The 24,263-nt window shown below is 33.3% G+C and overlaps 3 protein-coding genes across 4 annotated transcripts; 1 reads left to right on the plus strand and 2 right to left on the minus strand.

Annotated features, from left to right (window-relative positions):
* Positions 1 to 1,284: 1,284 nt before the first annotated feature.
* Positions 1,285 to 12,805, minus strand: LOC120342785 (cytochrome P450 4V2-like). The gene is made up of 7 exons (XM_078110559.1): positions 11,170 to 12,805; positions 10,276 to 10,482; positions 5,586 to 5,869; positions 4,801 to 4,848; positions 4,424 to 4,610; positions 3,372 to 3,464; positions 1,285 to 3,036 (listed from the first exon to the last, which is right to left on the minus strand). The coding sequence occupies exons 1-7, from the start codon at positions 11,610 to 11,612 to the stop codon at positions 2,790 to 2,792; spliced, it is 1,509 nt and encodes a 502-aa protein (XP_077966685.1). The 5' UTR covers positions 11,613 to 12,805; the 3' UTR covers positions 1,285 to 2,789.
* Positions 2,038 to 24,143, plus strand: LOC120342825 (uncharacterized). 2 transcript variants are annotated; one of them, XM_039411812.2, is made up of 4 exons: positions 2,038 to 2,163; positions 21,578 to 21,814; positions 22,011 to 22,169; positions 22,413 to 24,143. In XM_039411812.2, the coding sequence occupies exons 2-4, from the start codon at positions 21,607 to 21,609 to the stop codon at positions 22,430 to 22,432; spliced, it is 387 nt and encodes a 128-aa protein (XP_039267746.1). In that variant the 5' UTR covers positions 2,038 to 2,163; positions 21,578 to 21,606; the 3' UTR covers positions 22,433 to 24,143. The 2 variants fall into 2 exon arrangements, with proteins under 2 accessions (XP_039267746.1, XP_039267748.1); XM_039411814.2 differs by lacking the exon at positions 2,038 to 2,163 and adding an exon at positions 21,196 to 21,416.
* On the minus strand, positions 12,936 to 19,673 carry LOC120342786 (uncharacterized). The gene is made up of 11 exons (XM_039411765.2): positions 19,523 to 19,673; positions 19,037 to 19,114; positions 18,507 to 18,662; positions 17,503 to 17,628; positions 17,053 to 17,187; positions 16,477 to 16,620; positions 15,370 to 15,489; positions 14,826 to 14,954; positions 14,576 to 14,692; positions 14,361 to 14,483; positions 12,936 to 13,849 (listed from the first exon to the last, which is right to left on the minus strand). Exons 1-11 carry the CDS (start codon positions 19,647 to 19,649, stop codon positions 13,614 to 13,616), a joined length of 1,491 nt encoding a protein of 496 aa, XP_039267699.2. The 5' UTR covers positions 19,650 to 19,673; the 3' UTR covers positions 12,936 to 13,613.
* Positions 24,144 to 24,263: the final 120 nt, after the last annotated feature.

Raw genomic sequence — 24,263 nt, forward strand, 5'->3', positions numbered from 1 at the left:
TTCGCACCATTCGCAGACATGAAAGTTACATTCCAGAGTCCTTACCTAATGGAAAATAGTCCTTCGACGATGGGTTCAAAGGGGCAAAGCTGCTCCACAGATGGAAAAAGGTCGTAAAAAGCTGACGCCGTGGGAATGTCCTGCGAAGTAGTCGCATCTACCGACTCACCACTATGTATCTTCCTATTTCCTCTTATTCAATTGCAACCTCCGGGAGCGACGCCGCAACACTTGGAAAAAGATGGCTTGAGCGTCGACGCAGAGGTGTGAGTGAGTAGAAGGCCCAACTGCCATCAGTTTGCCAGAAACCCTCTGGCTTGAGTCAGTGCCGAGAGGCAAATATGTTCTTGCAGACGTGAAGAAGTACTGCTGCTTACTCCGGTTGTAAAAATTAGAATTGTGAAGGAAACTTAGGACTATCAAGTAAACAAGACAAACAAAAGCGGCAACAATTTATTTATAACAAAATTGTTGCAGAAACGCCAGGGGTGGCCTCTAATAAAATTCCCGAACGGGAGAGGCCACTCCCAATACACCTATTTGGATCGGGCTGGTAAAGCCCTGGAATGGCAGAAATGAATAACGCCTAACGCTCCATGATATTGATTAAGGCTCGAGTTCTCACCGTAATCAAATAGCGAATTGATACGATCGTACTGAACAACCACAATACGTTGCTTTTTTACGCATTTACTAATTTTTACGTAACTTTCCATATAAGTTATCCAAAAACAATGTTAAATGATTAACGATCTGGCAGAAAATATTATGAAGTCCGATGGTTTATTTATCACAACAGCTACCTGCAAACCCTGCCTTACATAAGCAAGCGATATATATGCCTCAAAGTGTTATTTGCAGAGCCGCAATAATTCTATTCATTGTACTCGAATAACCTGAATCATAATGTGTGACCGCAATGGGATGTTCTTATGTACAATACATGAAATACAATGATAACGTAGCAGACTATACATACGTATCTGCATTGAAGCAAAACGAATGAGTGTGCTCGTTGTTTTTGACTGTGCTGGCGACTTGTTGTATTGTCCAGCTGGAATCTGTGGACCACCCTCTATTGTCGTTGAATATAACTTTACCTGGCCTGTAGTGTCAAACTTAGATCGACTAAACAGATGGGGCGAACAAAATGAGTGTTAACGATGTGACACTTTCCGGCGGCCCATCTGTGCTTTCGAATATAAGTCGGGGAATCGCCGGTTAGGAAAATGGGGAAGAGAAGACTGTGAGTTAATATTGACTTAATATTATACTGTTAATAAATATCTCAGAATTTAAAGACTGTGGCACTTTATCTGACTTGAAAAAAGTATAGCACACCATACTCAGACGTTGATAAAGGAAAAAAAGAACGATGGGCGCCGGTACGGTCCCTGCATTTGGTGAACCGACGTGTATCTAACACATGCTGATTTCAACTTGCAGACTTTCCATCTTTCTTTATGTTTGTGAACTTAATTACTGTACATGTCTTTCACTTATCTATGATTATCTTTCGGGTCCTTGACTACAATCAGTGTTTGTTGAATAATCTGGTATGATCTGACTCCAATCAGATAGCGGTTCTTTTTGTCATAGGGTCACCAAATGCAGGGACCGTACAGGCGGCTATCGCTCTTTTTCTCTTTTTTAACGTCTCAGTAGTAGATAAGACCAACTCAATTGAAATTTGCTTGAATCATTTATGAAGATTTTTATTAACATAAGAAATTACAAAAACTTTATAATATTCAGTATTTATTTTGGTAACGCCTTTTAGGCGCCCAATATAATATCACAACGTTTAGAAATTGTAGTTGTGTAGTATGTAATACATATATACATTCCATCTTTGAAATTGGGTGCCAATTGATGTTGATTGCCTTCAAAATCCATTTTATAATCAGACCTTAGCAAGCAACATATTCTGCAATTAAAATTCCAAAACGTTTTTCAGGCTATAAATCATAGATTTTATGCTTTTCCTATGTTCATAAGTCTTCAAAAGTATATGTAATAATAATAATGCCAAACAAGTGATTATTCATGAATATATAATTGCATTGAAAGGTGTCAAGAGAATGAGTTGTCACAGTCAGGTGGTTTATTGGACATGAAGTGTACGTATGGATGGATTGATATTATGTTGCTGTTGATCATGTGGTTAGTATTCTTTTTTATTCAATATTGTTGTGTACTACTCACTACTGGACCAATTGCTTCGGAAATTTCAATGATTAAAGATTGTTGTTGTCGCTAGAAGGCTATTATTTTTATTTATTCCTGAATTGTCTATGGATCCTATGAGATTTGATATTTTTTAGAAATTTGGCTGTACTATTTTTTATTCGTGGAAACGCGGTTTTTAATCTGCTAATCATGAATTTTTTCGATACCGACGACCTGACGCAGTGTAGGTAGGTAAGACACGGCAAGTGACTGTAAAAGGTAAAGTACTTAAGTTGTGTGTTGAATCAGTTATCATTTGAATTCACGTTGGCCTAAGAAGTATGAATCATCATTGACATAGGACCTGGTAAAGTTAGGGCAGTCCGGTAACGCTTCTAATTAGTCACGGTGGTCCTTAGTTTCGGTTTTGTCCAGCATATTATTGATGGCAAAATTGTGGTTAAAACATTTCATTTTGTTTTCGTGCCCATATGTTTGAGCATTGTTCTCTTTTTATTTCTGTAGTGCTTTTTTTGGGACGAATTTGAAACTCTTGCTTGCTATACTCGTCAGCAAAAAAAGTCCTGTAAACATTTGTGGATTGTACCATACGGAATGGCTTATTCAATACTTTCTCTATTTTTCAGTTTAACATAAACGCCATCCATAGGTCTCAAAACTAAATTCCCGGTTCTTCGTATATCTTCCAATTTGTCACGAGATTCAACGTCAAACTTCCTTAAAATGTGTGCAAGTACAACTTTTTCTTCCATTAAAGCAAACTTCTGACCAATGCAATTTCTTGGGCCGGCGGAAAATGGAATATAAGAATACGGATGTCGACTTTCAAACTGCTCGGTCTTAAATCTGGATCAAATCTATTAAAAATATTAATTAGTTACATTTTTAAATTCGTATGTACAAAGCCTAAAAATAAAATGATATTCTTGTTATTCCCATCGAATAAAAATTTTGTTAATGTGTATTTCCCATTTAATCCAAGCTCAAAATAACAAATTTTAAGATTTGTATATGTAAAATAATCTTTTTTTGTTGTACATTGTTAACAATCAATAACAGTGTAAGATAAAAGGCATGGCTGAAATCTTCAACTTGGAATGCCAACAAAATTAATTCCGATGCTTCAACTGCTTGACTATCGCGCCAATGTATGATAAATAATATTAATAATTAATCCTCACTTTTCTGGATTGGTCCAACATTCCGGATTGCTGTTGATCAATTGGATGAAGATCATGCAAAAGGTTCCTTTAGGTACGTCATATCCATCAATCCTGAAATACGTTTTGATTATTGAGTGAAGTCTCCTCTAATACTTAAAATTATAGATATATATCTCTAGAGCAGTGATCTCCAAAGTTGATTTACTGGGGGCCAAAATTAGAAGCGGGAGGATATTCGCGGGCGGGAGATAGGAGCGCCCAAGGGGCGGATACCGGCACCGATACATATAATAATAAGAAACCAGTACAATTGAATTGTTACGAATATACACTGCTTAAACTGTAATAATGACGTAACAATAGGCATTATTTAGAACTTAAAAAGGTGAAAACAAAAAGTTGAACTCTTCCACTCAAGTTTGGCGGGCCATATTAAATCGTTACGCGGGCCGTAATTGGCCGCCTGCCGCGATTTCGGAACCACCGCTCTGGAGAAACTTGTGTTTTTTTGTTTCGAGTTTCCGATAAAAATCAATCTGAAACTGAACTTCATGAAATTAAAAGACTAGTCAATATTTTTAAACTTTCAACTGCATCAAATATTGTATTTTATATGTAAAACAATTTTCTATTCTATAATTATGGTTAGTTAATAAAAGATATTTGTTCGAATCGGCGAATAGTTGAAAAAAAAATTGCACAAACACCGAAACTTTTAGTATATTTAGTTGTGACTTATTTTTTAACGAATATATTTCATCTGATAAATATTGTAGATTGTTTTAAGTGAAACTGTTTTCTGTTGTCTTGTTGAAACAGAAAATTTCGTGGAATATTTTCTTATAGCCAAGTGATTTAGATATATTTTTGGTTTGTACTGAGGCTGAATTCATAAAACAGATGAAAAGTTTGACACGTTTTTTAAGCTTTAATTTTATTTGTTCAACGGTCAGTTAGACTAGTGCGCTAGTTCTACGCGCTGTTGGGCATTACTCTAAATTACTTGTCATATATATGATGAATAACATTTTCATGATATTTTCAATATCGACATTCATTGTGATACTTACTTGCAATCATGAGCTGTATTTCTACTGACTATTGGGACAGGTGGAAGGAATCGATGAGATTCTTTGATGACCATTTCTAGATATTGAAGTTTCCGAAGATCTTCAAATGTTATTTTGCGATCAACATCGTCGACAAAAATATTGTCCAATTCCTCTTGAATTCGACGTTGAACATCGGGATAAGTACCTAATTAATTTAATTTATAAACTACAAATAAAGCATTTCTATTGAAAATTACGAACAGATACGCGTTGTAACTACATATCATTATTATTATAATATTATCAATACATTACATATTTCTAAGACGTTTAAAATATAAAAAAAGTATGTTTTAGTATAGCCTACTTTGCACATTCGGAAAATATTATGTTACCAATAAGATAAAGAGTCCATGTCATTCCTGCAGACGACGTGTCATGACCTATAAATAATGAGAACAAAAATGTGTTTCAAATAAAAAAGAATTTGTATTTTGTCATATTTCAAATTTTTTTATTAAATAGTTGTATTACGAATGAGAACAATTTTACGAAAAGAAAAGACACGGCAACAAACATGTTTTGTGGGAATGTTAAATTTGAGGGGTGATCAAGTTAATTTATGATCGGCCGAGTTAATTACATTATATCGCAGCGTAAAACAAGAGGTGCTCAAAAATAGGAACACGATGGCCAAAACGAAGTAGCATCAAATATTTTACAGTGCCGGTAAGTAGTAGTAGGGTAGTTGAACTATGTATGTCTGAAGAAGTCTGACCTTGGTCAGACGAAACGGTACAGAAATATATTTGTGTTAGTGTGCAGCAAGACTCTTGAATCACTTAGACTAGTACCGGTAGTCCTCTTTATCAATAAAATTCTGACTTTGCTGACCAAGAGATCGATGAAATGTTGCCGCAGAACCGCCACAAGACGCGATTTTTATTTTGATGAGGTCATCACAAAACACTTCAATATAAAAAAAAACTTCCACGGAGCTCACAAAAAAATGAAGGTAATATCCTTCTATAGAGACAACAATAATGTTCAGCCTATAAAAATTTCAAAGCGATTGGCTCAGTAGTTAAAAGAGATCTTTATCCTAAAAAACAAGAATACGAAGAACATAAACAAATCAACGAAACGATCAATAGTGTCCAATAATTGCAAGCTTTGTTACCTCCAAACATGAATGTATCAACTTCCTCTCGAATGTCTTCTATAGAAAGGTGTTTTCCTCCTTCTGAAACTTTTATTAACAGATCTAAGAATGCATGACGTCTATGGTTCCAAGTTTCGTCTTCTTTTTTGAATTTCGACATACGATCTCTGATAACTGATTTTGTGAATGTGTGAATAACGTTCAGCACCTTCCTATATTCTTTTCCCATTTTTGTTAAATTATAAGTTACATCGGGCCACATCCATGGATATTTAAATCGTTTCATTAGCAAATGAGTGATTCTGATTTAAAAATAAAAAAAATTTCAACTGTTTATCCATGTACATGAAGCACTCACAATTTAAAGCAATTCCTACACTGATTGTTTAAATATGCATGTAACTGCTTTTCGTGTTGTAGTTGAACTATGTATGTCTGAAGAAGTCTGACCTTGGTCAGACGAAACGTTACATAAAAATATATTTGTGTTAGTGTGCAGCAAGACTCTTGAATCACTTATAATTCGTATGTTTGTTTTTGTTTAGACACGATTGAGATGCATAGATAAGATACAGAATAAAATTGCAAGACACGGGAAAGATTTGATATAAAATTTGATATCGATTATAATCGATAATTGATAATTATCAATTGAATCTATTAAATTTGAGTTGGGTTGCGCGAGACTAACTTCCTATCTTTTCTCTATGCCTTTATGCTAGTGGATCCGTATGCGTATACTGCAAGGAAGTCTGACTCTAGTCGGACGAAACGTTACAGAAATACATTTGTGTTAGTGTGCAGCTGGACTCTTTAACACTTTCGATGCCAAGATCAGTTTTTTCAATTTTACCGTTCCGTGCCAAGGTGAAAACGAGAGAGTTCTCTCCTATTCATTCTCTCTCGTATTTAGTTTTTGATTCATCGGGAAAGGGGCGAACCCAGCGGTGTCATCAGTTATCGTTCACTCCGACACTTCAGTCGTAGGTGAAAGAACTCACCTACACACGCGTATCTTGTCGGAATTGCTCTCTCATGCTATTATAACATAAGTTGATGATAACTTGTCTTGATCTCTCATTGCGATAAAGATTCAATTCGAACATTTTATTCAGCAATCAGAATCATTTTATTATACGAAAATATCAAATTTGAACAAAAAAAACAAAATCGTTTACTAGCATAAAAATATATCCTTCATTCGCTATATATTCCAATAACATTAATAATGGCCAATTATTGTCACTCACAAGGATAACATATTGCAAAATAAACAAAGTAGTCACATTGCATATTCATACAACTGTAACACATATGTATCTCTATGACCTCGTCACCATTACAATACGTCGAAAGTATTGAAATCGGCCTCTTATCTTGCCATAGTAGTGCGAGTAATTGTCCTTTTCGTAGTGAGATGATTTCCCCTTTCTTTAGTTTTGTTTTTATTTCTGCTGGAAGTCCCTTCCGGTTTGCCATGACTGTTCCCGTTATCGATGTTTTCCTTCGCTGCAATTCCTCGGCTAATGCGACAGAGTTATAGAGTCTAAATTAAAAATGAATATTATTAAAAATTGGTTGTGATAAAACAGTTTATGCAATTGATTGATATATCCGACAATGATTCGTTATCTAAAATAGAACGCAGTATGGCGCCGAGACGTAAATTATCTAATTTGTCTTATCAATACCGAATAATCAACATACCTATCAACAAATACGTGATATCCTCTATCCAGATGACTTTCCATTAGTTGCAAAACTAAATTCGAAGTTTTTGTGACGCCGGGTGGAAGTTGTTCCAAGTTTGGATTACCATAATCTATTTTTACATTGAAAATGTATCCAGTTGTTGAATCACTCGCACTACTATGGCAAGATAAGAGGCCGATTTCAATACTTTCGACGTATTGTAATGGTGACGAGGTCATAGAGATACATATGTGTTACAGTTGTATGAATATGCAATGTGACTACTTTGTTTATTTTGCAATATGTTATCCTTGTGAGTGACAATAATTGGCCATTATTAATGTTATTGGAATATATAGCGAATGGAGGATATATTTTTATGCTAGTAAACGATTTTGTTTTCTTTGCTCGAATTTGATATTTTCGTATAATAAAATGATTCTGATTGCTGAATAACATGTTCGAATTGAATCTTTATCGCAATGAGAGATCAAGACAAGTTATCTCCAACTTATGTTATAATAGCATGAGAGAGCAATTCCGACAAGATACGCATGTGTAGGTGAGTTCTTTCACCTACGACTGATGTGTCGGATAATACCGAAACATGCGTAATACATTTCAGGTGCGTTTGTATCTTAGTATTGCTCCTGAGTTTTCGTCGGGCGCTTCTATATTTGGTGGGTTCAGTCAGTAAACGATGAAATTCGAAGTCTTTACTTGCCTCGGCAAACATTTCATTCAATCTGGTATTTATAGCGAGCAAATACTTATTTGTGTGGATATTTGAACTAATATTGGCGTGCAAATGAAGTATTTCCAAATGCAATTTCAATATTCATTATACGCATCCGGTGTCTCTAAGTTGACATAATAAAAAGGTTTAAAGCTTCATCGAAATTCGTCAGTTGATCTGTCAAGAACACGATTTTCCGAAATTGTCATCTCACGCAATTTGCTACGCAAGTCGTCTCGACTGCACGTAGTCCCGTCTTCGTGGCGCCAGACACGTGATCGCTATTGCGTAGCTACGTAATCAGTACGCCATGGCTGCTTATTGAACTTGTTCATCCGACACAAAGTCGTAGGATTGCATATTTTGCTATAATTATGGTTATACAATAGCTACGGAAGTAATTCAATATGAGCTGAAAGCATACGAGGGGCTCTGTGTTATTGGTAATATATTTCCCGCTAAATTACCATATCTCGGATCATATCTCACTGACAAGTAGAAAAATATATGTTCCGAATAATATCAATTTCTCACTTTATTATTTCAAAATGTAACATTTCACCTCTCAGGACGATAAAATTTGCTTTCGTTGCAGATGTCCGTCAATCCGTTACCCAAAAATGATAAAAAATTAAAAAAACGTTCAAAAATACCAACATTTTGAATCATTTCATCGTCCTGCCAATAAGACGACGATCATGCATATAAAAATATTCGAATTATTTCCCGGTTTAGTAATGTTTTTCTACATCTTCGTAACATGATTGATAATATTATCATCTCTCCTCACACCTTTCAATCATTTCACCGTAAAAAGTTGAAACCGTGTGTTGGCGTCAGTCGGTCTCGTACAAATTTTTGATGATAATTTGCGGCTAATATGTACCTCGGCCATGCTAAATAAGTTGATAATTTACTTCATGGCAGACCCTCCTTCCATCTTGGTATTTCTTGAATGACGCGATTGGCTGACGACGTCATTCTTTCTCCCCAACTTGACAACAAGAGAGAGAGAGAGAGAGAAGAAAAAATACGGCAAATACCTGAACTCGACCTTCTTCTATCTATTAAACTTTTTCCTTTTCGAATGACGTATATATACGTCATTTTGCATTGATGGCACGGAACGGTTGGCGCCAAATGACGTATATATACGTTCTTGGCATCGAAAGTGTTAATTGAATAGAATAGTCATGTTTATTCCAGCTACAGTATCCTTGCAGTATACGCATACGGATCCACTAGCATAAAGGCATAGAGAAAAGATAGGAAGTTAGTCTCGCGCAACCCAACTCAAATTTATGTTATTGTATTCGTGGGACTTCTGTATCCATAATGGATCCTTCTAACTCTGGACTCGACAACAATTGCAAGAAAGAAATATACAAATACCACAAGAAAGAATTCGATATTTCAAATTCATTTAGCAAATTTATTTCTTGCCATTGTTGTAAACTGCTTGTCTGAGGAAGTCTGACTCTGGTCGGACGAAACGTTACAGAAATACATTTGTGTTAGTGTGCAGCTGGACTCTTTAATTGAATAGAATAGTCATGTTTATTCCAGCTACAGTATCCTTGCAGTATACGCATACGGATCCACTAGCATAAAGGCATAGAGAAAAGATAGGAAGTTAGTCTCGCGCAACCCAACTCAAATTTATGTTATTGTATTCGTGGGACTTCTGTATCCATAATGGATCCTTCTAACTCTGGACTCGACAACAATTGCAAGAAAGAAATATACAAATACCACAAGAAAGAATTCGATATTTCAAATTCATTTAGCAAATTTATTTCTTGCCATTGTTGTAAACTGCTTGTCTGAGGAAGTCTGACTCTGGTCGGACGAAACGTTACAGAAATACATTTGTGTTAGTGTGCAGCTGGACTCTTTAATTGAATAGAATAGTCATGTTTATTCCAGCTACAGTATCCTTGCAGTATACGCATACGGATCCACTAGCATAAAGGCATAGAGAAAAGATAGGAAGTTAGTCTCGCGCAACCCAACTCAAATTTATGTTATTGTATTCGTGGGACTTCTGTATCCATAATGGATCCTTCTAACTCTGGACTCGACAACAATTGCAAGAAAGAAATATACAAATACCACAAGAAAGAATTCGATATTTCAAATTCATTTAGCAAATTTATTTCTTGCCATTGTTGTAAACTGCTTGTCTGAGGAAGTCTGACTCTGGTCGGACGAAACGTTACAGAAATACATTTGTGTTAGTGTGCAGCTGGACTCTTTAATTGAATAGATGAATCTATTAACCTGTGAATTGACGTAACATATTCTGATCCCTCGTCAACTTGAGCATTTACATTTTCTCCCATTGCTGTTTCACATATGATGTCCAAAGCACATAGACCAACATGTTCCAATAGTTCAAAATATTTGTCCGAATTTGCAAGTTTTTGTAATCTTTCCGTGAATATCTCGCACTTATCATTCATACTTGGCAAAAAATCTTTCAGTATACTAAAAAAAAGCCATATAGGTAAAGACAGTTCTGAAATTTGATGGCCAGATTTTCTAGTTGATTGACAAGTATATAATGCCCATTCAGTTTGTTGGTAAGACTAAATTTAAATCAAAATGTTATTAAGATTATCTGATTGCTTCTTTCTGATACCCAAATATCAATCTTTGTGAAAGAATTATAAAATCAAACTACTGGTAATATTTTTGAAGGAATCAATTGCTTTTAATTCTGTAGACATTTATCTGCTGTTATATGCACTTATTAAGATTTTTGTAATTTGATCAACATTTTCCAACGCGACACTGGACAAATTCAGCGAAATTTATTCTATAGACTACATCTCTAATGGCAAAATTTCAAAAATTATCTGATTGCTTCTTTCTGATACCCAAATATCAATCTTTGTGAAAGAATTATAAAATAAAACTACTGGTAATATTTTTGAAGGAATCAATTGCTTTTTATTCTGTAGACATTTATCTGCTGTTATATGCACTTATTAAGATTTTTGTAATTTGATCAACATTCTCCAACGCGACACTGGACAAATTCAGCGAAATTTATTCTATAGACTACATCTCTAATGGCAAAATTTCAGGATTGAATTACTTGACATTGTTTTATTCCTATAATATTTGATTATATCATAATATTATATATAGCTTGGAAAGTAAACTCAATACTTGAAGTGGAACGCAGGTGTAAGTAATTTTCTTCTAGATTTCCATTTTTCGCCTGTTGCTGTTAATAATCCAGTTCCAAGCCAGTCATGGAAAAACTTGTAGAAATACGATTTGTCCAAGTGTTCAGAACTTTTTAAAATCTCTTCTGCTGCTTTTGGACCAGTGATAAACAGAACAGGCATTGGCCCCCACCATATGCATCCTACATTGCTTTTGCAGGGTACTATGTAATCATTGATTATCTTTATTCTGCTTGCGTATATATTGTCAGGGTAGAAATTCAAAAGCTTGATGTGTCCGACAGGTGGATACGATGTGGGTGGACCAGGAATCTTTGAGTAAATTTTCCATTTTGTTACGAAGTTTTTGAAGAATGAAAAAGTTTTTATTATTAGCCAAGCCAGCACAACCGTAAACACTATTGCAGAAATGCTAAATGCCATCTCTTACGATCAGATATTGTAATTCTTTGTAATGGAATGAACAGTTCGGATTTCTGAATATCTGAAAAATGCAAGACTTCGGTTTATAATATAATTACGGTGACAAATCTTTATGATCTCAATTAGAACCGATCCAAAATAACATTATTGTTAATGCTATATATCAATACTAGAAAAAATTCCAGAATTTTAAAAGTTATATCTGACTTGTACATTTTAAATATGTTTGTAAATGATTTTAATTAATTAACGAATGGTCCTTCAGACATTTCAAACTCGTTGATACAAAATTTATCCTGTATACGATTAACTGGCATTCACCTCCCGACGGATATGGTACCAATTTTACCAAAAAAATAAAAAAAATTGAATTGAAAATATTTAAATTGAATCGTAATATAATATTATGGTTTTGTGCTATATACAATTCTGTATAACTTTGTATAGAAAATCTGGCTATACCCCGACAATAATTGGGAGCCCAAGCAAATACTTCGACATTTAAATCAAGCCTAAAACTCGAATAGCAGTCGAATAGCGTTGCCTAAGGCGTTTTCCCTCGTAATGTGTCTGAGATATATTTGTGTTGGTTTCACTTATGAACGATTGCCTGGTATGTAGATATTTTTTATAAAGTAATAAAAGTCAGGCATTGAACTCCGGCTTTATCAATAAAATATAAATAAACTATTGTCTCAAATACTCAATAGGTTACCTGGGTATACATACTTGACAACGCATAACTTTACAACCATTTTTAATCTGATGCAAAATCTATCAAATCCGGGGGGACTTGTCTAACACTTCTCTTGAAACACTTGTTCGGCGTAGCGTAACATCGCGTGCAACGTTATTTTTGACTTTACGGGAATCAGACAGCAATGACTTTATTATAAGTATTAGATATGACAATGAATATCCGTATTTCCTCGTTGAATTTATGACATTTTGGGTGACTCTGTTGCGACAGCGCTATTATTTTTTCTTGAAACAGAATTTAAAATTAAATTGGTTAAACATCCATTTGTCGCAAGTAGATATCGTAACAAACATATTTTCTGAATTTCGGAAAGAAAGTATATAGAAATTTATACGCAATATACCCACCGACCTGTGTACAATGACGCTTACTTAGAAGTGCCATTTGCGAGCTATGTAAAACACAATCGAAAAAACTTATCAAGCAATGAAGTTGCTGTCTGTTGCAATTCATTCATCTTGAACTATGCTACATAAAACATTTTTAAACTCGAAATTACGAGAAACATGTCGTAAAGCAATAGACGTTTGTACAACATACTTCTTGAAACACATAAAAAGTCATGATTTCATGAATTCTATTTTCTATTCCAAGAGTACAACTACTGTAATAAGTGCAGTAATTTGATTGTGTAAAACGTTTTGAAAGATAAATCATATACAAAGTAACAAATATTACAAAATTTGATTGAATGACGTCACGTGTTACCACGACTATAAGCTGAGTTTGAAATGCTATTGCTAATCCTAATACCATATACATCAAACACAAGTCTTCTACATAGTTTACATGAATACGCAAAATTTTGTTCCGTGGCGGGGCATGTGTTTGGTTCAAACACGACTCGATGTACTCGAGCTGACATTCGAATCAAGCGTAACAAAAAATACGTCATATATGGCATTGATTCTAAAAGCTCGATAAGGTGACATTGGTTAAATTTTTTTTATTCATTTTGAACATTTACGGCAGAGATTATTATATATGTTATTCATTCAAATATTGTTGAAAAAAATATCTACTCAAAGCTAAGGTTACACAAATACTCACATAGACTACGTATTACAAGACTACTTTTCAAATTCAAGCGTGTGCGAATAGTTTATAACATACAATGATCAAATTATAATTAGGTTTGCTTGGTGATCCTATGTCATACATAGAGATATATAAGTACCCTTATAAGTCATTTTGTATTTTAACTAAGCTTAGAAGGAATTATTTGTCCTGTATATAGAGAACTAAAATCTGCAACGCGGTTTGAAAGACAGGCGACCATACATTCGTTTTCTTGCAGACTTTCGCTTTCTATCATTGTAGCGGATTATCTGCAAACTTGGGAAAGCCATGTTGCTTCTGTACATTTTCAGTAACAAATATGGAGGTTTTGTTTGCTCGTTGGAACTTGTCGTTGTTGTCGAAGCCGGTGCGATAGACGTAGTTGTAGAAGCCGGTTCGGTAGTCGTAGTTATTGCAGCTTAGAATAGTAAAATATTATCAGATAAAAAACACAAAATTTCATAATAATCATGAGTGCATTCACATTAGACACATGTTGATGGCTAATTTAAAAAACCAAAAAAATAAAACTGAATTAAGCATAAAAATCGACTTGAATTCGAATCTAATACGTATTTGTCGACAAATACGAAAGTCCAATTTTGTATATAGAACATATGTTTAATGCTTCGAACCTTCATACTAAAAAAATGAATAAAATTATTCTCCAAACCAAAATCAACCAAACTAAAAAGTTTGAAATTTTGTAATAAAGACCCATCAGCATAAAACCCTCCAAACAGATACAACTAAAACCTCATCTTGCTATCACGTCGCTATGAAACGGGTATTTAGGACGCATCCTTACATTATCACCTGACAGAATGGCAGAGATTAATAAAAATTTCACATATAAATAACTTGTTTCATCGCTTCCATAAAGTTTGTTTGATTTTCCGACAGTGGGATTAATGATTTTATTGAAATACCTTCACAAGATATTCCATCTCCTTGAAACCCATCTTTACAAGCACATGTAAAGCTTCCTTCTGTATTCTCACACTCCGCATTTAAATGACAATTGCCATGTCCCAATGTACATTCATCAATGTCTGTAATGTTAAAATATGATAATAAAACATATTCGATTTCTGAAATTTCAAAAGAAAGAAAAAAACTAAAGAGCTGATTGACAAATCATTACCTACGCATAGTTTTCCTTCGCTTGAGAATCCAGTGCTACAAGTGCATTCGTATGTTCCGTCGAGATTGTTACATTCTCCGTTTGCACATATTCCGGCTGCTGCACATTCATCAATGTCTAAAAATAATATTATAGTGCAATTCTAATTGTAGCATAGTATATACGTAAGCACAGAATTTGCAACTTATGATATAAATGTGATAATTGTTATTGGACTTATGAACAGTATCAATTATGCAGACTTCCGCACCTGTACACGATGTTTTACCATCACCGGTATAGCCGTCCAAGCAGGAACATTCAAAGCCGCCTTCAATATTGATACATCCAGCATTATCCATCGCGCAATCATGAGTACCCATGGTGCATTCGTCAACATCTTAAAAAAAGAAAACATCTTCTTGAATTTTCATAAAAATACCGACACAATGAGGAGACTGGATTAAGAGTAGGTGTTCCTTGCGGCGCTCATTGCGTGGATATGGTAGAATACAGTTTGGGAAAAGTCCAAACGCTCATAGGCGGTCGACAGATATGATGCGGGTTATTTTTGTCGCGGCCAAAATTACAGAAATTCGTCCGGTGTAGTAACCCCGATCTATTCAGTTAATGAAGTCGTTCAAATAATGATATCAAACACGACAAGCTCTTTTCTAAGCTCTAATTGAATTGGGGTAGCGAGCAATCGATGTTTAACGTGATTAAAGAAACAATCTTTCCTATGTTTTTCTGCTCTACACATATATATAGTCTGCTGTTACATTTTTTTTCATTGTTGGACGTATATACATTACCTGCGCAGTTTGTTCCATCCAATTCATATCCAGCTTTACATGTGCATGTATATGACATAAACGTGTTGGTACATACTTCGTTAACTGCGCATACATTTGGATCCTCACATTCATCAATATCTGTATATTTAAAATGTTTAAATAGTTTATTAGTAATGTGACAATTTTGTGGAATTTCTGCAATACTATTCCACCAGTTTCAAAATGCAAACATGATGAAAAGTTGCGATTCCTTCTTAATACTGTAAAATATTCAAACGATTTCTAGCAATATTAATATTTGAAAATGGGAATTGGGTAAGAATAAAAGACCGGATTTTAAAGTAAATAATCCCATTTAAACAATAAAAATTTTGAAGTACTCTTTACATGAGATTAAATGATAGCTTTAAATAACAGTAATTTATATGTTTATCCGTTCTTCTTTAAGACCGAATAGAGAGAACTTACGAATCAATTACATTGCAATACTCAACATACATGGTGTATACTCTGACTTCATACGGATGTCTTCCTTACGAAATTTTAAATAACGGTAATATTTCAAATGAGTTTTAGCCCTTTATGTGTCATATAATTAAAAATACACTTCAGGGTCTTTATTGGAATCAAACAGACCGTACGGTCGTGCCTAATTCTCACCCACCGCAAATTGCGTGACCCCATTGCCTATTAAATGACATTATGTATATAAATATATAAAGTGCCTCAATACAAAATACAATCACTGCCAGATTGACTGGAAAAAATTCTGAATGATGTGTATTTAATGTATTTTTAATTTGAACCAGAATTATAAAAATATATTGACCAGAAAAAATGTTCGAATCTTATGTAACTGTATATAATGTATATATATTGTATACTGTAATGTATAAGTCTATTGTACTTATCTATGTAATTATACTGTTTTTTGTGATGTATTTGGAATGAAACAACGTTAAAAAACATAAATGAAAACAATACGTGTGAATGTGATTAAATACGGCAGGAAATCTTGGATTATGACGTATATGGGACTCGTATATATTGTTCCTATATTTGATGATTTTTATGCGATAACAATATTGATAAAACTGAGTCCGAGTTAATGTAGTTCCAAATTACCTTCGCATGTGTCTCCATTGCTTGCGAATCCATCATTGCAGACGCAAATATAACTGCCTGGATTATTCGAACAAAAACCAACGATAAACCCACTGATAACACGTTTATCACAGCCATCACTTCCAATCGAACATTCATCGATATCTTTAAAACATAAAACATAGGAAAATAATTTAGGTTAGTTTCAAAATTTTGTTTCTGGTGTGAGATATGTTGCAAAAATGCGTATATTTTCCTCACAGATTAATATTTATATATCAACTGTTCTTCGGCATATTTGCAAAGTACAGTACTACCATTTCTGTTTGGCGGTTAAGGTAAAGTCTTTGGAGCTTATTTACCATATTAACATTTGATCGCATTCGAACTGCATCAGGCTTTCGATTTATTACTGATTTATAAAGCTATTTCGTCTGATCACACTCAATCAATTTCATTCGATCCACTAGGTTTGTATAAGTTTTATAAATTCAATTTAAATTTTCGTAGCGAAGATATCCGAGTAAACGAAACTTGGTGTGGTGTGAAGAAGTAAATAACGATGACTTGAAGTCAGAAAATTATTAATGGTAATACCTAAACAACGTGGCACAGACATGTCCGAATCTAGTTGATATCCTTCTTTACAGCTGCAAATATATGAACCGTCGGTGTTTTCGCAGAAAGAATTCTCCATCGTACAAATTCCTTCTGTAGTGCATTCGTCAAAGTCTGACAAAAATAAGGTTAAGACTAAGGTTGTGCATGAGGTAGTATTTTCTACAAAGTTTAATGTTTACTTACGGTATTGTGTGATAATTCTCTGTGATACTATGTTATATTTTTATTGTACTGCTGATTTCGAAGGCCACTTGGTACACACAAATTGTTTGACAACATAAAATCATCAATTCTAACCGATGATGGGCCTACAGGTCTGCATCTGTGTATTTTCGACACGTTTCTGGGACGTGGGTCGTTTTGCCTCAAACATATTAAACCTATAAACCACACGTTTATATATAATATATATTCTATTTTTCATACCTTCACAAGTTAGTCCGTTCCACGCGTATCCGGTAGTAAGGCAATTGCATTGAAAGGATCCTGGTGTATTCTCACAGACCGATGTTGAATCACAGTTGTCAGTTTCAAGTTTACATTCATCAATGTCTACGAGAAAGATAAATGCATTTTTTAACCAGAGAGCTTTGATAGGTATGAAGGTGAATAAATAACTGTAATCTTGTAATCATAAATCAAATGTGTAAAGCAGGGACCTTCAAGTGTACACAGCGCGATTGCGTAGGGAGGAATGCATAGATAAAGTGCTAATCATATAAATGAGTGTATTTTATTGAAGTTGTTTCAATTTTCATATGTTGTTGGATAAACTGAAATAAACAATAGGAGCAATCTATGTCATTTGTCTTATGGTTATGAGAAAGGAAATATTTGAATAAACCTACCATAGCTTTACTAATTGAAGTGCTTTGACCACAGAATATTCAAAATTGGAATTGAAATGAATATGCAAACCTAGTACCCGAACCAAACGAAATACGTTCCTGGCAGTTTAAAATTGAATACGGTAATAATACTGAGCACACTAAAATTGAATACTGCAGTGCCAATAAGGCAGCAAGTGATTTACTTTCGATATCTGCAATAAACACTTGAGGTCACACTACTTCAAATTAAAATTTAGGATCCACGGCGAAAAAAGGTTGAGAAGCCCTGGTGTAAAGCAATAATTTCAGTATGGGTTTTTGCAACCATTCAATGTCTGTCATGCTTACACAGTAAACAGAAAACTGCGAAAACAACGAACATTGACCACTCTTCCTTTGCTGAGGACCGTGCATGAAGCCGACTATTAAACTGCTACATTTCTTCGTGAAATGTTATCAATGATATTAAAAAGATTTCAAAATAAGTAAAACATTTAAATTTCTTTCTCAATTTTAACATCCGCCATGTTCAGTGTTATACCCTTTTTGACGACTGAATGTTACATGTAAAAATATTGTGGCTAAATTTATTTTTCTCACCGGTGCAGGTATATTTTGTTTCTGTCCTGGTTTCATTGAGATCTCCAGCAATACAATTACATAAATAATAGTCTGAGTCAGGGTCCGCTGTACAAACGGAATTTTCACCACAGGCAATATCACGATACGTGTTGCATGCATCAATCCCGTTTGGAGCTTTAATATTAATTTGTTGTGTTAATTTTTCGAACAGATAATATTTTTTAAGAAGATAGGAAAATAATGTATTACAACATATTGCTTGAGAAATCAACAAAAGTGGTTGAAAAAAGTTTTCAAAACAATCATAGTTGTGTTAAGAGTTGAGAATCAAACACTATAGCTTTACAGCACATAAAAAACTACATTGGGCTCTTGTTCAACTAATACCGCAAATTATTACAAATTTTAAAATGACTTTCCGAAATGTAATATAACATGTCATTATTATTTTAATGTTTTGGTATTAGAGTCATAACATTTAAAATAACAATATTCCAACTCTAATTTTGATATAGATTTTTTTTTTATTTGATAGAAAATAGTCATACTTAAAAAACCCAAACTCGTAAATTGTGCACGCTTTGTTTCGGCTATCTCCGGAGTTGAAAATCCACGTTGGAATGAACCTGAATTCATAATGTATATTTTACTTAAACACAATGGAATAAATTCGAAATCTATAATGTAATGAATGTTCAGTGGTTACTATTTAGCATAAAACTCTGTAAAAATTGCCTATTCTACTTCAAATGCTGTTTATGATTTATTCCCAATAGAAATTTCTTTTTTAATATCCTTCAGAGCAGAGACGAATGAACAATTCAGAATTATTTTTGAGAGATAGTAAGATTATAACAAAATTTGATAAAACAAATATGCGACTTTCAATATATGCTCAAAATTGTTTAATAGTTTTATTTAACACTGAACAGTTTGTGCATCAAAGATTTTGATAAATAATAAATGAATAAAGCTTTCGCTATGTATTATTTTCAAGTTTTGTTCGTGTAAAATTCATTCTAATTTTACTATACCTGATGTATCTATTGCCAATACATAATATTGACAGTCAGCACAGTTTTCTTGTGCTTGTACCGTTGGGTGAAAGAAAGTCAGAGACATCAGTAATGATACTGAAAATAGTTTCAAATTTTTTTCCATCGTGTTACATTTAAATGTACCGAACTGCAAAACAATAATTGTATTTAAATATATTTTATAGATGTCCGAGAATTCTATGTTATAAAGATACACCTTTATATAATAAGATCTCAAACTATTCCGATATTCTTCCATCAAATTTTAACAATCCTCTAGCCTTTTTTGGTATAAAAACGAACTTGTTATTGTTTAAAATTAATTGTTTATAGCTAGCTAAAGATATTTTGCATATTCCACCTTCAAAATATACTTCTAGCACAATTTTACTTCGTACCGTTGTATCAAAAATTTCACGAAACATAGAAAATTTTTCACGATAAAATTACTAGATAAATTCAGTTGACAAACACAACCTAAATACACAAAGAACAAAATCTAACAGGCAGACAAGCCAGAAATATTTCAATGCTATGGCTTGCTTCGATTTTGAAATATTTCAATATGATCTTGTCGTCAAAAAAACTTAGCCACACCTTTACCAATTGAGAGCGGAAGTTATGAGAAAGCTTTTGGGGTTTTATGCTTTTTATGGTCACTTAACTGTGACAGTTTCTGTAGCCCTCTCAACAAAGATCACGCACGTCATTAGGGTAACAAGAAAACATCATTGATCTATTTTAAATAAAATAGATTCATCTTACAGTTACGTTAAGGAATTACGTTCCAAGCAGAACGCAATTCTACTGAAATAATCTGCACTATTTCATAAAGTTATTGAACTTTTGTCACAAAATCTATTTTATATACTCATAAATCTCCTCAATCTACTCATCACTCTCGTATTCTTTACTTTTTTGATCAGACCTCATGATCACGACGATATGGCAGCATCATAAAATGTTCTTATAATCGATAACTCGAGACTTCCGTGAGCGAAGCTACTTAACAAATTAGATGTAGAATCAATGCAATAGCAATGAACTATAATAAAAGACAATGAGCGTAATTGCCTCGCCCCTTTTCAAAACTTAACTTCGTGATATAGTTCAGTCATGAACGAGAAGCTGGGGAAATGGTTCAAATTTTCTACTTACCTTTATGATTTGTCAGTAACTTCAATATTTTGGAACCCTAATTGAACTGAAGTGAATTTTATTGTATTCAAGTCCCAAAGCATGGATTTCTGAAGATTAGTTTGAATATATTTTGAAAGCTGATAAAATTGAAATTCAGATGAACTGAATCATGTCTACTAAATCTCTGCATTACATGTTGATCTCAAATTTATTCAATGTGAAAGCCTCATTTTTTTTATCTTTATTTTTTGTGATGCCTAAAAACCGCTTGCTGCAAATACAAAACTTTTTTTAAATTATTCTATAACTTTATTTATTGTTGATGTAACCCTTTAAATATACAAATTTGGCGGCACGATTGCATAATTTAAGAAGATTTTCTAACAATTTCCCATATTGTTTATTGTATTCACTATTTAGTATATTTTGATGTTGATATTGACGAGCTGCGGAAATTCAATAATTTATATCAAACTACTTTTAACAGCAACAAATGTATGACAGACATTAAGGAATTGGTCACATATATGACCACAAATAATAAACGATCCAAATGGCCACTGTACAGCCAGCAAACTTATAGGGTGTTTGGCAAAATAGTTTTTTTTACCGCCCGAATTTTCTTTGCGTTCAATGAACCATTTGTAATCAAAGTGAGTTTCTCAATACCATATACACGGGCATTTTTCAATATTGAGTAAGACGTGTTCATATTAGTAGACGTATACGGAATTATAATACACAGATTCAGGTGAGTTGTTACTTTCTATCTGGAGGTATAAACCTGTTGTATATTTTGTCTGGCGTGTATTATATATAGAACCCGGTATGAAATGTTTTGTTTGATTATAATTTTTGTATTGATTGCCCTATATCAAATTCACGATTAAATTTCGTGATTTACTAATTTAGATTCGGCAAGGTACCTGAAAACGTTTACAATGATTGTTGGCACTTGGCAGATATTTCTCCTCATGCTTCTTATTGTTGTAAACAAAACCCAATCCATCTCGATGAAATGCCCCAACTGCAACTTTTATGTTTTTATCATCACTGATGATTCCACTGGTACTGGAATTCAACGGGGAGCAAGGAATGAGAACGAAGCCATTAGAATACAGCAAACCGCTAAATCTGTAGAATTACATGGTGAGCTTACTGCAAAATGACTATTTTATTGCTTAAATTTCAATATTCTTTAGTCGAGTGAATTATTTCAACAAATTATGAAGAATTAAACAAAAGTTATATTTTCGACCCACAACGGCAAACTCGATAGAACATACAATTTGAACCTAATTTACCTTTTATAACATATATATATATATAATAAATATGTTTCTAGTTATTACAGGCAAAGAGGCATGCAGTTCATACCCTAAATTAGCTTGTGGAAAAAATTCCAAATGCGATCCAGTAGAAGACGAAGTTCCGTATTATAAATGTTCATGTATAGAGGGAAATTACAAAGAAGTACGAGAAACTGAAAGATTTACTTGCTCAGGTACATACTCATATGCACTCAATATTTTATAACATGTGATTATATAATATTAGAATGGGAAAAATTAAAAAATAACGTATTGAATGTTTTGGGTATTAAAAAAAAAATTCCACCCTTGCTCCCATTTTCATATCAAATATTTTTCACTTTACAAAAGTCTCCACTAATAGCATATTTTCTTAGTTTATAGCCTTCATTTTTATGAAGCTCGTGGTAAATAGTCCATTTTTTATTTCATTTCAGAAATTGATCGGGATCTGTAATCGTTGTACGAGGAAGAACATTTGGGGAATTATACATAGCCATGGAAGATTAATAACAACAACCTAAAAATATAAAACTGCAATGCTATTATTTATTTAGTGAATGCACTCATATTGATTTAATGCATTTCTTGTAATGAATTGTTTTCATAAAAACTTATATCCGATTGCTTGTGCTTAAAAATGCTATTGCGCGGTATGGTAGTTGATTAAAATCCAACATATCAAGCATATCACATTTTATACTTTACCTAGGATCGTTTTAAAACTAATTTAACAATATAAAGAATATTCATTGGGAGTTTAAATGTTCGCAACATTTTAGAAGATACGGGATGACGTTTTCAAACATTTTCTAATGTGGTGATTAACGTCCTAAATTAAGAATAAAAATTGAAACTCAAACATTGTAATTTTGAGCATAAAATATGAATAACAAAGTAAAATTTCGACATTTGTATACATGGAAAAATATCTAATATTGTAATTTTTAAACTGCAAAAGCTTCTAGTTGTTGGTGTACAATTGTGTTTAATTCAACATCTGATTTGCAACGTTATGTGTTAGGGCAACAAAGAGAATTGAACAAAAAATTAAACTCTGATGTATTATGATATTCAGGAAATATTTCTGTGTGAACCAGATAATTTTCATTCACAACATAAATCAGATTTCGAAACAGCAAATAAAATCCTATTATGCTTCAATTGCAATTTTATTTATTTACTTTAATTTATTGTCATTGTACATCACAACAAGAACAAAATTCGGGCATTTGACACGATCATATTACAATGAAGTGATCTGGTCTAACATTTTTATTGTTGAATTGGATTTTACATTCAAGAAAGACGTAAATTTTAACAACTTCAATTTGATCGCCTTTATTTAGTCAGGCATTCATGAAAAAGATAAAGGTTTAACCTAGGTAGCATAGTTTTTATACCTGAGATTAATTTAGCTGAAAGACTAATTTATTGATCATCAGTTATTATTTTGAAATGTTAGTAAAAATAAATAGGACAAAAAGATTTCATGATACCATAATAAATTACACCTAGTTGACAATAATCTAGACTAAATACGATATATATATATATATATATAGTAACCACACAACGTAACTCGGTTCGTGATTACGAAAAGATTTTATTACCAAATCATGGCCCAACCCCGGATAGGAAGGTTAGGCTTTTTTACGCCTGATCGCAAATGTTAAAATATAAACACACCTAGGCACTCCAACGTTGATCAAAACCAATTTGTGGGTATTGGCAAAAACGAAATGACATATTCGAAAAAGCAAAAAGTGGAAACAGAAAGCTTTCATGGAAATGTTGTGATAAAATGTTTATTTGATAGTAGTCTTTTCTTTGTAAATAAAGGATTAGTTTTGAAGTATAAGGACTTTTAATTTCTCTAAATTACATATCAATATGTTACAAATCATAAACAATGCAATGTTGTGCAGTATAGGAAGATCAGTATTCACAACAATGCCATTTATATCTTGAATATTATTTCTTTTGAGCTCGATTATTAATAGGTTAGCGCAGTTAGTTATTCTGTTTGTATAATGTTTTCATATTCAACATTCTATAATAACACCTTATAGCTAATTCATAAAATAAGGGAAATATATAGATAAAAACGATCCTTTGATGGGTTAGTGGTGAAGAACTTGAGACATTTAAATGCCATTTTCGTTAGCTGTTTTGATATTATGTTCAATGAATAAACCCTTCTCACAAGGTCCTGTATACTGTTTATTGTTGTCTTCGTGTTTCTCCCGATACGACACTGGTCTTTGGTGCGATGAAACTTTTTGCAA

This window comes from Styela clava, chromosome 3 (genome assembly GCF_964204865.1).
Source record: "Styela clava chromosome 3, kaStyClav1.hap1.2, whole genome shotgun sequence".
Lineage (NCBI taxonomy): Eukaryota > Metazoa > Chordata > Ascidiacea > Stolidobranchia > Styelidae > Styela > Styela clava.